The sequence below is a fragment of the Mauremys mutica genome, chromosome 2 (genome assembly GCF_020497125.1).
Source record: "Mauremys mutica isolate MM-2020 ecotype Southern chromosome 2, ASM2049712v1, whole genome shotgun sequence".
Classification (NCBI taxonomy): Eukaryota; Metazoa; Chordata; order Testudines; family Geoemydidae; genus Mauremys; species Mauremys mutica.
Genome location: NC_059073.1, coordinates 62,140,844 through 62,153,821, shown reverse-complemented (window position 1 = coordinate 62,153,821; position 12,978 = coordinate 62,140,844). Strand labels below are relative to the sequence as shown.

At 43.4% G+C, this 12,978-nt stretch overlaps 1 protein-coding gene across 5 annotated transcripts in view; it reads left to right on the top strand.

The window, feature by feature from the left end:
• C2H8orf34 (chromosome 2 C8orf34 homolog) overlaps positions 1-12,978 on the top strand; it is a 281,523-nt gene that overhangs the window by 71,593 nt on the left and 196,952 nt on the right. For all 5 annotated transcript variants that reach the window (XM_045002946.1, XM_045002944.1, XM_045002945.1 and 2 more), the window contains exon 5: positions 7,497-7,525. In XM_045002946.1, coding sequence (XP_044858881.1) covers positions 7,497-7,525 — 29 coding nt within the window. The remainder of the gene's footprint in view (positions 1-7,496; positions 7,526-12,978) is intronic.

Genomic DNA, 12,978 nt, shown 5'->3' with positions numbered 1-12,978 from the left:
TGACATGATACATGCACATCACCCAGTGTCGTCCTAGCAGCTAGACTCCATAATCAACTGGTCCGACCCGTCGAGTGACCTCGAAGGGGCCTTGCCATTTGGCCAGGACCTGGGATTTGGCCAAGGGTAATAGAAGCAGCTGTTTTTATGTAAGTGGGCCCCCTTGTTATATTGCTGAGCCTGGATCTCCTAGACTTGTAACATATTCTCTTGTGAAGTTCCCCAATGTTTGAAGTCGCTCCCACAACTGCAGCACATGATGGGGCCACTCCCTTTGCCTGTTCTTCCCATCCTTCTCTGAGGAGGTTTAGGATGCCATGGGGTTGCCTTCCATATAGGAGTTTGAAAGGGGAGAAACCTGTTGATGCTTGGGGTACCTCCGGTATGGTGAATAATAAGGCGGGGAGAAGAGTATCCCAGTTGCTGGGATCCTCTTCTACAAATTTCCGCAACATGGTTTTCAGTGTCTTATTAAACATTTTCACCAAGCCATCCATTTGGGGATGGTACATGGACGTCCGGAGGGTTCGTATATCTAGAAGTGGCACAACTTGGCCATTAAGCGGTAGAGCCCATTCATGCCCTGATCAGTTAGGATTTCACAGAGGATTCCCACCTGGGCAAAAACGTTCACGAATTTCACTGCAATCTTAGGGGACAACCTCTGGATACTGAGTTGCATAGTCCATGATCACCTGGATGTAATGGTGGCCAGTCATGTTCTTCTCCAGGGGGCCTACTAAATCTAGCCCTATACACTCAAAGGATACCCCAACCATGAGGAGTGGGAAAAGTGGGGCTTTTGGCACTCCCTTTGGTCCAGTTTGCTAACATTCTGGGCATGAGTCACAATAGTCTCTTACCTGTTGATGGATGCCTGTCCAGAAGAAGCTCCTCGCCATCCTCTGGAGGATTTTTCCCTTCCAAGGTGTCGGGCCAGGGCACCAAATGGTCTAGATACAAGAGGCCCCTGCTCAACTTCCAGGGAACTAACAGCTGTCGGAGCACTTCATGAGTCAGATTCTTCCACTACTTGATGGAGGCAGTCCTGCCATCTCTCAAAGTTGTGCCACTGGGAGGCCTGAGGGTGGGGGGCATCTTCCTCTTCCTGATCCCGAACTATGGCCTGCTCCCAGGCTCAGCTAAGAGTTGGATCCTCCCGCTGCTCAAGGATGAAATTGCTATCATGCTCAAGTTTGGCCTAGTTGTCATCCACATATACACCTGTCTGAGGGGGTCCCCATTGTGGGAAGGCCCTTTCCCTGGGTTATTATCCTGGTCATGGCTGAGGAGCCATCAGCATTGTCTCATCACTCTCCCCTGTTGGCGAGTAATGGGCGCAGTCCTATGAAAGGTCCCAGAACGATGGTCAGTCCCATCCCAGAATAGGGATAGGCTAGATTAGGGGTCACACTAACCTGCAGGGCCATGTGGAAGTGAGAAAGCTCCAAGGTCACTCAGGTAGTGGGATAAGAGTGCACATCTCTGTGGATGCACTGTAGGTGTATTTGGGACCTGTTTGGTTCAAGGGTTGGGACCAGCTCCCTCTGGACATCCAGAGCCAATGAGAGCCACCGTGGGTGTCCCATTTACACACACAGGGACCCCGAGCTTCTCTGTGGTCTTCTTCTGGGCCTGTGGACTGGCTATCCAGGCTTGTCTGTAACTGCAATCCAGAAATGCCCATCTTGGCCATGCTCATAACAAAGGTCTCAGGTCTCTGTGGCCAGAGGGTCCATTTTCAGCAACCTGAACCCCACCCAAGGGTCTTCATCCAGTAGGGATGAGACTCGGGCAACAAGTGGCCACTAGGTTGGGCCTGGGTGGTTGGCTGGGGTCTCAGCCAGGCATTGGGATCCTCTGGACTCTGTCAGGTGCGGGCTTCCCCCAGCTGGTTGATCCCTTTCTCCCAACTCTTCTGGTTTTCAGTTCTGTGGCTCCCCACTTTTGGCCACCAAGTAAACTTCCCCCCAGCTGCGAGGATTTGAGTGAACTGCTCCAGGACTATAGCTTCTGCTACCTGGGCTCTGGACTGCTTGTCTGGTTCCAGCCACAGCCTGGCATAATCGCTGAGGCACTGGGCCACTGCTCTTGGTCTAGCCCCAAAGGGTACCACTTTCGACAGAAACACTGTTGGTATGTCTCAGGACTGATACCTGTGTGATCAAGTATAGCCTCCTTCACCTTTTCATAGTCTAGTGCTTCTTGGGTGTCGAGGTTGCAATAAGCTGCCTGGGCGGGCCCCATCAAGTATGGGGCTATAAGGGTAGCCCAGTGGCTTGGGGGCCAACATGTGGCAGTGGCCACCTGCTCAAAAGTTACTAGAATGGCCTTGGGATTGTCCCCGGGCCCCATCTTGGTGAGCCACAATGGTGTGGCTGGTGGGAGGGGGGGTGTACAGTGCAGGGTGAGTTCACCCCATCCCTCAAGCTGTCCTTTACCTTGAGGCAGTCAGACCCAAGGACTCAAGTCAATAGGGCTACCCTGATTCATAGAGCAGTGAGGACTAGTGGCTGGAGTCAATAGAATCACTCTGATTTGCAAGGCCTAGCAGCCAGAGTCAATAAACTGGCCCTGGTTCACAGTGTGGGGAGGCCTAGTGGGCAGGGTCAATAGATTGGCCCTGACTTGCTGGATAGTAAGTCCTAATGGCCAGAATCAATAGGGTGGTTGGCCGCCACCTGGAGGCAAGTGGTGGCTGGGGTAGGGGGACCGGGCCCTTCCTTGCTCCACTGGGTCTCAGCCCAGGACCCTGATAGTGGTGAGTGCATTCACCACTGAATCAGCGGGGATCCAGCTGCAACACGCTGACCACACTTGGGACTATGGCTAGTCCCTCACCTGAGCTACTTCCTACCGTGACTCTGGCATCTGTGGTCTGGGTGACTTCTGGGTTCATCTGCCTGGGTTGTTCCTGGTGTCTCCGAACTCCCTGGGGTGTCTGCAGGTATCGGGACATCTGCCAGAGTCTCAGTGCCTCTCGCTTCTGTGGTCAGGGGCTGCCATGGCTTTGAGGCTGGAGCCTGCAGCAGACATCCTTCCTCTTTGGTGGTGAGCCCCCATTGAGCTAAGCTGCTCACTCTTATACTGGTACTGCATTGGGGCATAACCAGTAGGGGCATGGGGACAGGGCTTCCTCAGCCCATAAGGAGGAATTAACCCTTTCCTATCCAATGCGGGGTAAGTTCACCCCGTCACACACAGGCACATTGCTAGCCTCTCTACAGCATACACAGGGCGAAACTTAGAGTGGGAAGGAATGCAACAAATACCTCTGAGACACCTTTGAATATGCCTTTGGATTTGCATTTCCCTCCTTCCAAGTACTTTCTAGGTTATTCACTTCACATGTACTGTCCCAAAAAGGACTTTGAAGTGCCTAATACTTTCTAGATGTTGCATTAGTCAGTCTCCTAAAGAAGTTACATACAGTTCACAATAACACATACACAATTGCATTTTTAATTCAATGGTCCCAAAAGGTAAAGGTATAACAGGGTTCCAGAAAGAATTAGATAAATTCATGGAATATAGGTCTATCAATGGCTATTAGCCAAAATGGCCAGGGATGCAACCTCATGCTCCAGGTGTCCTTAAACCTCTGACTGCCGGAAGCTGGGGCTGGACAACAGGGGATGGATCACTTGTTAATTGCAATGTTCTGTTCATTCTCTCTGAAACCTCTGGCATTGTACACTGTCAGAAGACCGTATATTTCAGATTTTTTTAATATAAAATTCTGTTCGTTCTTAGGATTAAATTGTATTGTATTCAAAGGCCAGAGTCTGAAAGGTATCAGAATTAAGTGATAATTGTTTGATTTCGGCTTAACAGTATGTGTTTAGATTTCATAAGCACAAATAATTCTGTTTTAAACTGACGCCATCAACTTGAAATGTAACCAGTTACAATAAATTAATTTAAAATAGTTTCATATACCAGGTTTATCCCTTTGTCTCCCTGACAATCTTTCATTTTACTGTCATAGTTTTCTTATTTTTTTTAAAAAAGTTTTTTCTCTCCCTTGTGCAGTATAAAAAAAAATCACACAAACAATGGAATTTGATAGGCTGTACATGGGAAATGCTGTCAAATGCACATGGTAAAGAAAATGGAGTGGTATGTTTTTTGCTCTAATTTTTCAGTTTTCAGAATTTTATGACTTAACATTTACTCACTTTTGTTATGATGATTAACAGAAGTGTGGTTTTTAAATTGACTGTGTCATTTTAAAATACATTACTTTGAAAATAACCTGCTTTAACAACAAAAAGTCAATATTTGCCAACAGTTAAGGAAGTAACTGTGGTGTATGGCTACACTTGAGAGTTGCAGCACTGTTGGAGGCTTTCCAGCGCTGCAATTAGTAACTGTCCACACCTGCAGGGCACATCCAGCGCTGCAACTCCCTGGCTGAAGTGCTGGCCGTACACCTGGGTCTGCTTGGGGAATAAGCATTGCAGCGCTGGTTCTGCAGCGCTGGTCGTAAAGGGTGGCCACACACCAGCGCTGTTATTGGCCTCCAGGGTATTAGGAGATATCCCAGAATGCTTTTAACTAAATTATTCCCTTTGTTTTGTTATGCAGCCTCTCTTTGTTTTGTTGTGAACGCGGCTCCAGGCTCCGGGAGCTGCTTATCTAAAAAAACAAACACAGCTCCTGTTTGTTGTGATCAATCTGTGAACAATCAAATGAGATATCCCCCTCCCTGCGTGCTTCACAGGGGTTGAGTGTTTGCTTTTTGCTTGACCAGCAGCGAGAAAGGGAGTCGGCAGCTGCTTATCTGGTCTGCAGGCTTTTGCAGTTAGAGTAAGGGGTCGGAAAAAGTTTCTGATTTTGCAAGTCAGGGAGCTGATACACACAGTGTTGGCTCCAAAAATCCCCCCTCTCTCTCTCTCTCTCCCCCGCTCCCTGTCACACTACACTCCACCCCATCCCCCTCTTTTGAAAAGCACGTTGCTGCCACTTGAACGCTGGAATAGCTGCCCATAATGCATCACTCCCAACAGCGCTGCAAATGTGGCCACACTGCAGCGCTGGTAGCTGAGTGTGTGGCCACACACCAGCGCTGTCCCTGCACAGCTGGACGACCAGCGCTGTAACTCCCAGCGCTGCAACTCTCAAGTGTAGCCATACCCTCAGATACCATTGTGTGGTGGTTATGATTCACCCTGTCCATGGAGCAACCATAGCCACTGGATGTCCCTGCTAGCAACACTTCAATCAAGCTCTGCTACTAGGGAGTTAGAAGAAGTCACTGGAACCCAACATCAGTTCAGATGGCCCTGGAATCCTGTGGATCCTGGGGGATCTGCCTGCTTTGAGGGTTGTCCACATTGTCTCTTTTGGAGATGCATGAAAAAAGCTATGTAGAAGGATCTCTGTGAAGAAGTCCTCATTGAAATTCTCTCCCCGAGAACCCTCTCTTATTTTCCTGTATTGCTATAGGAGGGAGTGATATCGGCCCCAAATAGACTAGCACCAGCACTTCCTCCTAGGCATAGAGTCATCCTGGGCTCTGTAATGATTCTGCTTCTTTTGTGACTGCTTTTGCCCATGAAAAGAAGTCCATCTGCATTGCTTTCAGGCTCCACAGATGCAACAGTAGTGACTGGACATGTGAAGCAGGAGAATAGGGGACTGCTCACAGGGCAAAAAAACTGGTTTAAAAAATCATTGAAAGTTGCTGAGAAGATGTAGAGTGTCTGAATGGGTAGATCATAACATCTGTGGTTGTGAGCTAGATTAGCTTTAGTTTTCCAGAAAAAATCAAATGCTATGGAGAGCTGGGTTTTGGAAATCTTTACTTACATTAACAGGGCTGTGCAGGGTGAAGAGACAGCTAAATTTAATTTTCACACTCTACTTTTGTGCAGCTGCTTTCATTTGCATACACCCACACAACTCGGGGGTGAGGGTGAAGGGAGGAACAATGGATTTCATGGCATATATTACTCAAATTGGAACAACTTCCTGCTCCACATAATATATGGATAGTGGTGTAGTTATGTACTAAATAAAAGCCGTAAGGTATTGAAAACAGATTAATTGCTGTGGGGCTAGACAAAGTGTATTTTGTTGAATTTAATTTGTAAACACTGAATGACTCAGAAAACGTTCCATTAACTTCTGTTTATTTCTCATGTATTGATCAGGTCCTAAAATGTTAATTACAGTTCTGTTTGTATTTCACTATGTTTTAAAAACAAATCAGTAAAAGGAAGCTATCTAAAATTAAAAATAGCAACATGTAGGTATGATTGAAAATTTATCAATAAAGTAAAAAATCATACAGCTACGGTATAAGAATAACATGCTGTTAACTGTTTGCTGTATTATTGGGAATAAGTTTAGACTGAGCTAACCCTAGGGTAAATTTACAAAGATAAAGAATTATGTTAGCTCTCAAATTTGCTCCTAGATGTATAATGCATAGCTTATAAAAGGAGCTCTCGTATACTGGAGTACTGGATCGCTTTATAAGTCTTAGATGACAGTCATAAGAACATAAGAATGGCCCTACTGGGTCAGACCAAAGATCCATCCAGCCCAGTATCCTGTCTTCCGACAGTGGCCAGTGCCAGGTGCCCCAGAGGGAATAAACAGAGCAGGTAATCATCAAGTGATCCATCCCAAAAAATGTTTGGTTAAGTTTAGAGCAAAATCGCTTAATGGCTTCAGTGGAATGCAAGGAGAAAAGGGTGCAGGATGGTGTTGCATATGACATAGTGAGGCAGGATGAGCATCATCCTGTCATAGCACATGGGGCTGTACTGGCAGCTATGCACATCTACTACACTGCAGCCTACACCATAGTGTAAGGTGGAATGATTTGATGTAAATGGGACAAAGTGAATCCTCAAGCAGGCAACTGTATATGTTGCTATCAGCCAAAAGTGTAAGTCAGCAGAATATCAGGTGCCATGTTGTGCTTGCTCAGGATTTGGAACAGCTGCCCTATCTAGTAGTGTGATGTTCCCTGGGAGACACTGGACCTACTTCTCTTCTTGCTGGTTTAATTTCAGTGACTTTCATGGAGTTATTCCTGCAAGTGCAAAGTAGAGCAGAGTCGGGCCTATGTTGCATTTGGATGTCAGGCAGATTATATATATATAATTATAGTGTGTGGATGTTTGTTGGTCAAAGCAGGATTTGCATCATAATGTGCTCAAACTACAAATATTAAATTGCCTTTTTAATTTTAGAAAACAAATAGAAGCAAATTTTAGCTTTTCATCCGTCTATTACTACAGTCACAAATTTCCAGAGTTTCATAATTGTTTGAAAGCTCAGTTTGATTATATTGCCCCTGAAGAAAATTATAGAACATTGCATCTGGTCAATTTCACTAAGGGAACAAAATATAATAGACTGCATTTGCAAGAAGAGAATTATGCAAGTTTCCAGATTAAACATTTGTTTTACTTACTATAACAAAATACATTTCCACAAAGAATGTTTCTCAAATTGCTTTTTAAAATCTGCTTTGTTTTCAGGCATTGCTATTTCTGATGAACTTGAGAAGGTAAGAGATATTGTGTACCTAATGAATAATGCAAACAGGCAGATGTTTATGGTAGTTTTAGGCAGTGAGAGTTCAGTCTTGCAGTCCTTATGCATACACTTAACTCTTATTCAGTTCAGTGGGGAGCTAGTACCTAAAGGGCTGTTGACAGGGCTCATGTATGTTATGGACCTGATCCAAAGTCCACTGGCATCAGCGGAAAGGCTCCCATTGACTTTAATGGGCTTTAGCTCAGGCCACGTAAAAGCTATTGAGTTGTACATCTTATTTTGCTTAATTTTATCTATAGGGATAGTTTTATAGGATACCTAAAGCTAAATATTTCCTATAAGTATAATTATTGTTGATTTGAGGTCGTATTTTTGGGTAGCTCCTATTAAATTTAAGTTAAAGTAATTCTACTGTTTGTGAACATCTTTAGGAGTATTCTTTGGCCCCAGATCTGATTAAGTATGCACATGCCAGAAAAACAACATGAATACTAATTTCACAGTTGCATGCAGTATAAGATGAACTCCTCAATTGTGGCTACTTAAAGTGGTGGAGAGACTTCTCCAAGATAGGGGTTTCAGAGAGGCATGATGCATATTGCCAAAGAGTCATGTGGGATATGGGGCTGCTATCTACAAATGATGATGTTTACACACACCTTTTGTGTGTTTTGGCACTGAACTTTCTAATGCTAACATGCATTCTAAACTCAAGTAATCCTGTTAATTATGTTAAGCATGTGCTTATAAGCATTTCAGGACCTGGGCCTTTATTCTTACTTTTTACACACATCTAGAACTGTGTCCAGTAGTAGTTGTTAAATGTAAAAACAAAAGACATGCTACTAGAACCCTGACAACGTGAATAGTTTGTATTGAAATGAGTGAGCCAGTCATAATTGTTTTGCCTGTCATAAACCTGTGAAATGTCACTTTTTTTGTTGAAGAATAGAAGCATTTTGAGTGAAAGAGAATTTATCCCACATGCTTTTATTTTTGAGGAAGTATCTAAAAAATACTTACATTTCATCTTGATGAAGACCTGTTTTTGCCTCAAAACATGCAATATTTTGAAATGTTATACTTCAGTGTGAAAATCACCATTTAATGGGAAGCAATGTATTGATGACATTACTAAGATACTGATTTGTTAAATAAATTTCAGCAAACACAGTTCATTTGCTACTGTACTTACCTGCTTATTTTGAACATTCTGAAATTTTGTTTTAATCCTTGTATACTTTTCAGTCATGCAAACTGTTTCACATTTTTACAGTATTGCATCTGCTTTATCATATGTTTGAGGAAAATAGGTAAAGTGAAAAAAATTAAAGAGAAATCATCACTTTGAAAATTACATTATTTTTTTTATGCAGTGTAATTGTAACTGTTGGTCCCATGATATTGGAGAGACAAGGTGGGTGAAGTAATGTCTTTTGTTGGACTAACTTCTGTTTGGCGAGAGAGACAAGCTTTCAGGTCACCAAAGTTTGTCTCTCATCAACAGAAGTTGTTTCAATAAAATATATTACCTCACTCACCTTGTCTCAAATTCCTCAAATTACTATAATTGAAACATTCATTTACATATCTTTCCTCTTTTCTTTGTGTATAGTTAATTTTACTGTTTGCTTGATGAGACAAATCCTTTTCTAGCCCCTGCAAGAGGTTTTTTCCCCGGTAAGAGCAGGAGCAAAGCTGACACTGACAGCAAAGAGGCGGCAGCCAAAGTGTGCACAGAAAAACTGAAGGAGAGGTGTTGTGATTCACAGATCAATAGATTTTAAGGCCAAAAGGGACCATTATGATCATCTAGTCTGGCCTTTGAACTACAGAAGGAGTCACCCTCTAACACTGAACAGTAACTGTATTAAACGTAAAACAGTATTATCCCTAAAGCTGCTCTGTCTCTGCAGCACTATAAAACCTCTCCTGCCTGGCTTAATTTTCACAAAGAAACAGTACACACAACTTCACAGGAGGAGGCATGAGCCTGAGCATGTTGGCTATTATAGTCTCAGGATTTCATAAAGGACCCTGCTCAATATAACAGGATAGCATAGTAAAACTCAGAGTTTTAAAGCATTTTTAAAATTCAAGATACACTATTTAAAGAGTTCTGTATTAGAAAACTGTTCTTTTAATTCGTTATTTAAAATCAAGTTGCATCCTTTCCTGAAATGTATAGCCCTGGATATGTTTACTAAAGGTAATTAAATTATTTGAAAATATTTTAAATATTTATTCATAGCTACATCCTAAATGTGTGAGACAGACATTCAGGTTAAATAGCAATGTTAATAATAGTAGGGCAATGGGTGGGTAATTATAGGCAATGGGTGGGTAATAGGCAAATTGCACATCTCTGTTCGTTATTTCACAGACAGCCTTGCAAAGGCTAGGGCCAGCACTGCCCAAAGGGGTTCCTGGAAGTATGATTAGTTCATGCATTGATTCTCCAGCTCCTCCAGTGAGGGCTGCTGCATTCTGGATGCAATTTACATTTTGCAGAGGGCAGGTGGTATTTGAACCACTGACATCACTAGGTTCTACTAGGAAAGAGTAGCTTGAAATGCAGCCCGGACTCTGAGGATGTCCTGCTGGCTGCCCAGAAGAATGAGTTGAATCAGCTTTTAGTACTTTGGTTCATCCTCTCTTGGGTCAGAACCTTCCACTTTGGGAGGGCACTGCTAGCTGCAGACCCTCACCTTTATGGAATACAGGTTGGAGCTGCAACTGCCTTTGACTTCTGAATCTCTCTTGTGATTTTGGGAACGATAATATATTGGGGAGTTTTATTTGCCTTTTGTTTTTTGACCCTTTAGGGGACATTTGGGTCACATTTTCAAGCTTTTCTTCAGAAATGTAAGGGCTATTTTTAAAAAATAAAGCTAACATTTTGAATCGGAGGTCTCCAGAGATTGGGGCTTTATGTAAAACTCCAAATAAAGTGAGATTTCAATAATATTGTGAGATTTGGCAACAGTGCTTAGAAATTCCTTTGCTTCGCTCACTTTTAGAAGGGACAGTTAGTAATTGGAGAATGCCAAAGAGTCAGTGATTTAGGATTACACAGGGATGAAGGTGGCCCAGTAAATCATAGCAAGTTTTGTCCTCCTGTCTGCTCCCCCCTGCCTAATATTAAAAGATTCAATTAGAGGTTTTTTCTAAGATGGTTTTTCATCTCTGTTATCTCAGAGATACTTTTTCATATTCTAATCCTGTAAATACAAACATACTGCACCCATAAATACAGGATCCATTAAACTATAATCTATAGAGGGGAACAAATCTCAACTTTAAACAGCAGGTGAGTGCTGCACTCGAGAAGTGGCAGAACGCAAGTACCAGAAACACTGAGATACTGTTCTGGCTCCCCAAAAAAGTGCCAGAACAGTGTCCTGGAGCATTCTGACAAGACTTGAGCAATGGCTTTAAATAATCAAATTGGACACAATTCCCTCTCCTCCTCACCAACCTTATGGAAGACACATGCATATGACTAAGATTGCAGACTGAATCTCTTAAATTCCTACTTATCCTCTAGAAACTCCAGGACACACCATTCTGTGTTCTGTTTGTCCTTTAAAGTACTTATCAGGCTAGCATTCCAAGGTTTAAATGGAAGATGCAAGTGAAGACCTGACAGCAAATTAAACATTGTATTTTAATTTACTCAATCATTTTGAAAGAATGCTCCAAATAATGCCACAATGTTCTTAATACAATCTTCTCTGACTTCCTGTTTACCACTCTTACAGTGAGGGGCTGTAAAACTGAAAGGAAAGACATAAAGTAGGTCACTGAAGTTTTGATGTGTTGATCTAACACGATTTTAAAATGGAAGCAAGGTTGGCGAAGATGAGGCATAACACGACTTGTTAAACTTCTTTATTAAACTGAGCTTGAAAATGCTGTGATACAAAATGGCCCAGTTCCTACAATTGTTTGGATGTAAGTCGTCATAAAAAGGGCAAACAACATTCATGTGCTAAATAGTCATATGCAAATTGCACAATGTATGTTGCAGACAGGGACAGGGGAAAGTTGGTCTGAAAAAAGTGTGGATTTTTCCTTGTATGGTAATCCACAAATTTCAGTAAAATTTAAGGCAACAGCTAAAACCAATTTGTTAGCTAATTATAAATTGACCCCTCCCCTTCACTCTCTCCTTTGGCTAAGAGCAGTTGGAACTGTTAGCAAGCACTTCCGAAGGGTAAGAGAGGCCATGAGGCCTTTACATACTTTCAGAAACTCTGTAATTGGAGCATTATCCATAACAATGGCATGACACACAGTGGTACTAGAAAAGGACTAATCTTTATTTCCTCCCTCTAGCAGGGTTGGCCTTACCATGAGGTGAACTGAGGCAGCCGCCTCAGGTGCCAGACTCTGTGGGGCGGGGCACCGCTAGGACCCAGAGTGTAGAAAATTGTGTCTGCTGCTGGTGCATATGTATTCTCTCTGCTCTAGATGCACAGAGATGGTGGAGTGCTGTGCTGGAGGAAGGAGGGCACAAGAGATATAACAGGCAGGCAGGAGAAAAGGTGAGAGGGAATAACAGAAAGCAGCAGGAGCTGCAGGGAGAGAGGAGGAGCCTCTTATGTACCTCTCTAACACCACCAGGAGCCTGGACTGATTAACACCAGCTTTTCAGGGTGTTTCCTGTTTCCTGCTGCTTTCCTGAACCCACCTGAGGAGAACAGGCAGTCAACTGAAGTAGTAGGAGCCATTTAGGCCCTTAAGACGCTGATCTCTTCCCTCACTCAGGCCCTGCTACCAGCCTGCTTATGTGTCCCCTTCAACTGAGTGTTGAGAGCCACTATAGCTGCACAGAACAGCAGTCATGTGTGAAAGAAGAAAACGCCCCTCTGAGGCAGCATTCAGAAAAAGAAAGAAAGCAAAGGAAGCTCTTTTATCTCAGGAGGAAGGAGCTCTCCTGAGATACATACACAAATGTTCACGGTGAGCCTTCTGGCCCCAGTGAGGATGTGAGTTAGTCAGAGTGCAGGTGACCTGGCAGCTACTGCAGCATCCATATCTCCATCTCAAATGGATGTAACCATGCACATTCCTGAAGAAAAGTGTAGATCAGAGAAGAGTGTGGTGGAGGTGCAAGAAACAGCTGCTGCTGAGTTTAGTTCCTTAAGTCTAGATGATCCAGGACTGTGGACCCACTTGAGTAGTAGCCTGAGTGACTTTCTTGTACTGCATGGGCCACAGCAAGTGAAAAGCTTCATGTTCCCCACAGACAATGAAAATAGAAGTTTCCATCCAACATATTACTAGCATGAAATCCCCAATGGTGACAAAGTGGAGGAGCCATGGCTTATGTACTCAAAAATCCAGAATGCTGCATACAGTTTTTGTTCCAAACTCTTCCAGTCTAATGTTACAGCCGCATTGGGTTCTATAGGAACAAAGGACTGGAAAAATCTGGCTAGAAATCTGGTATGCCATGAG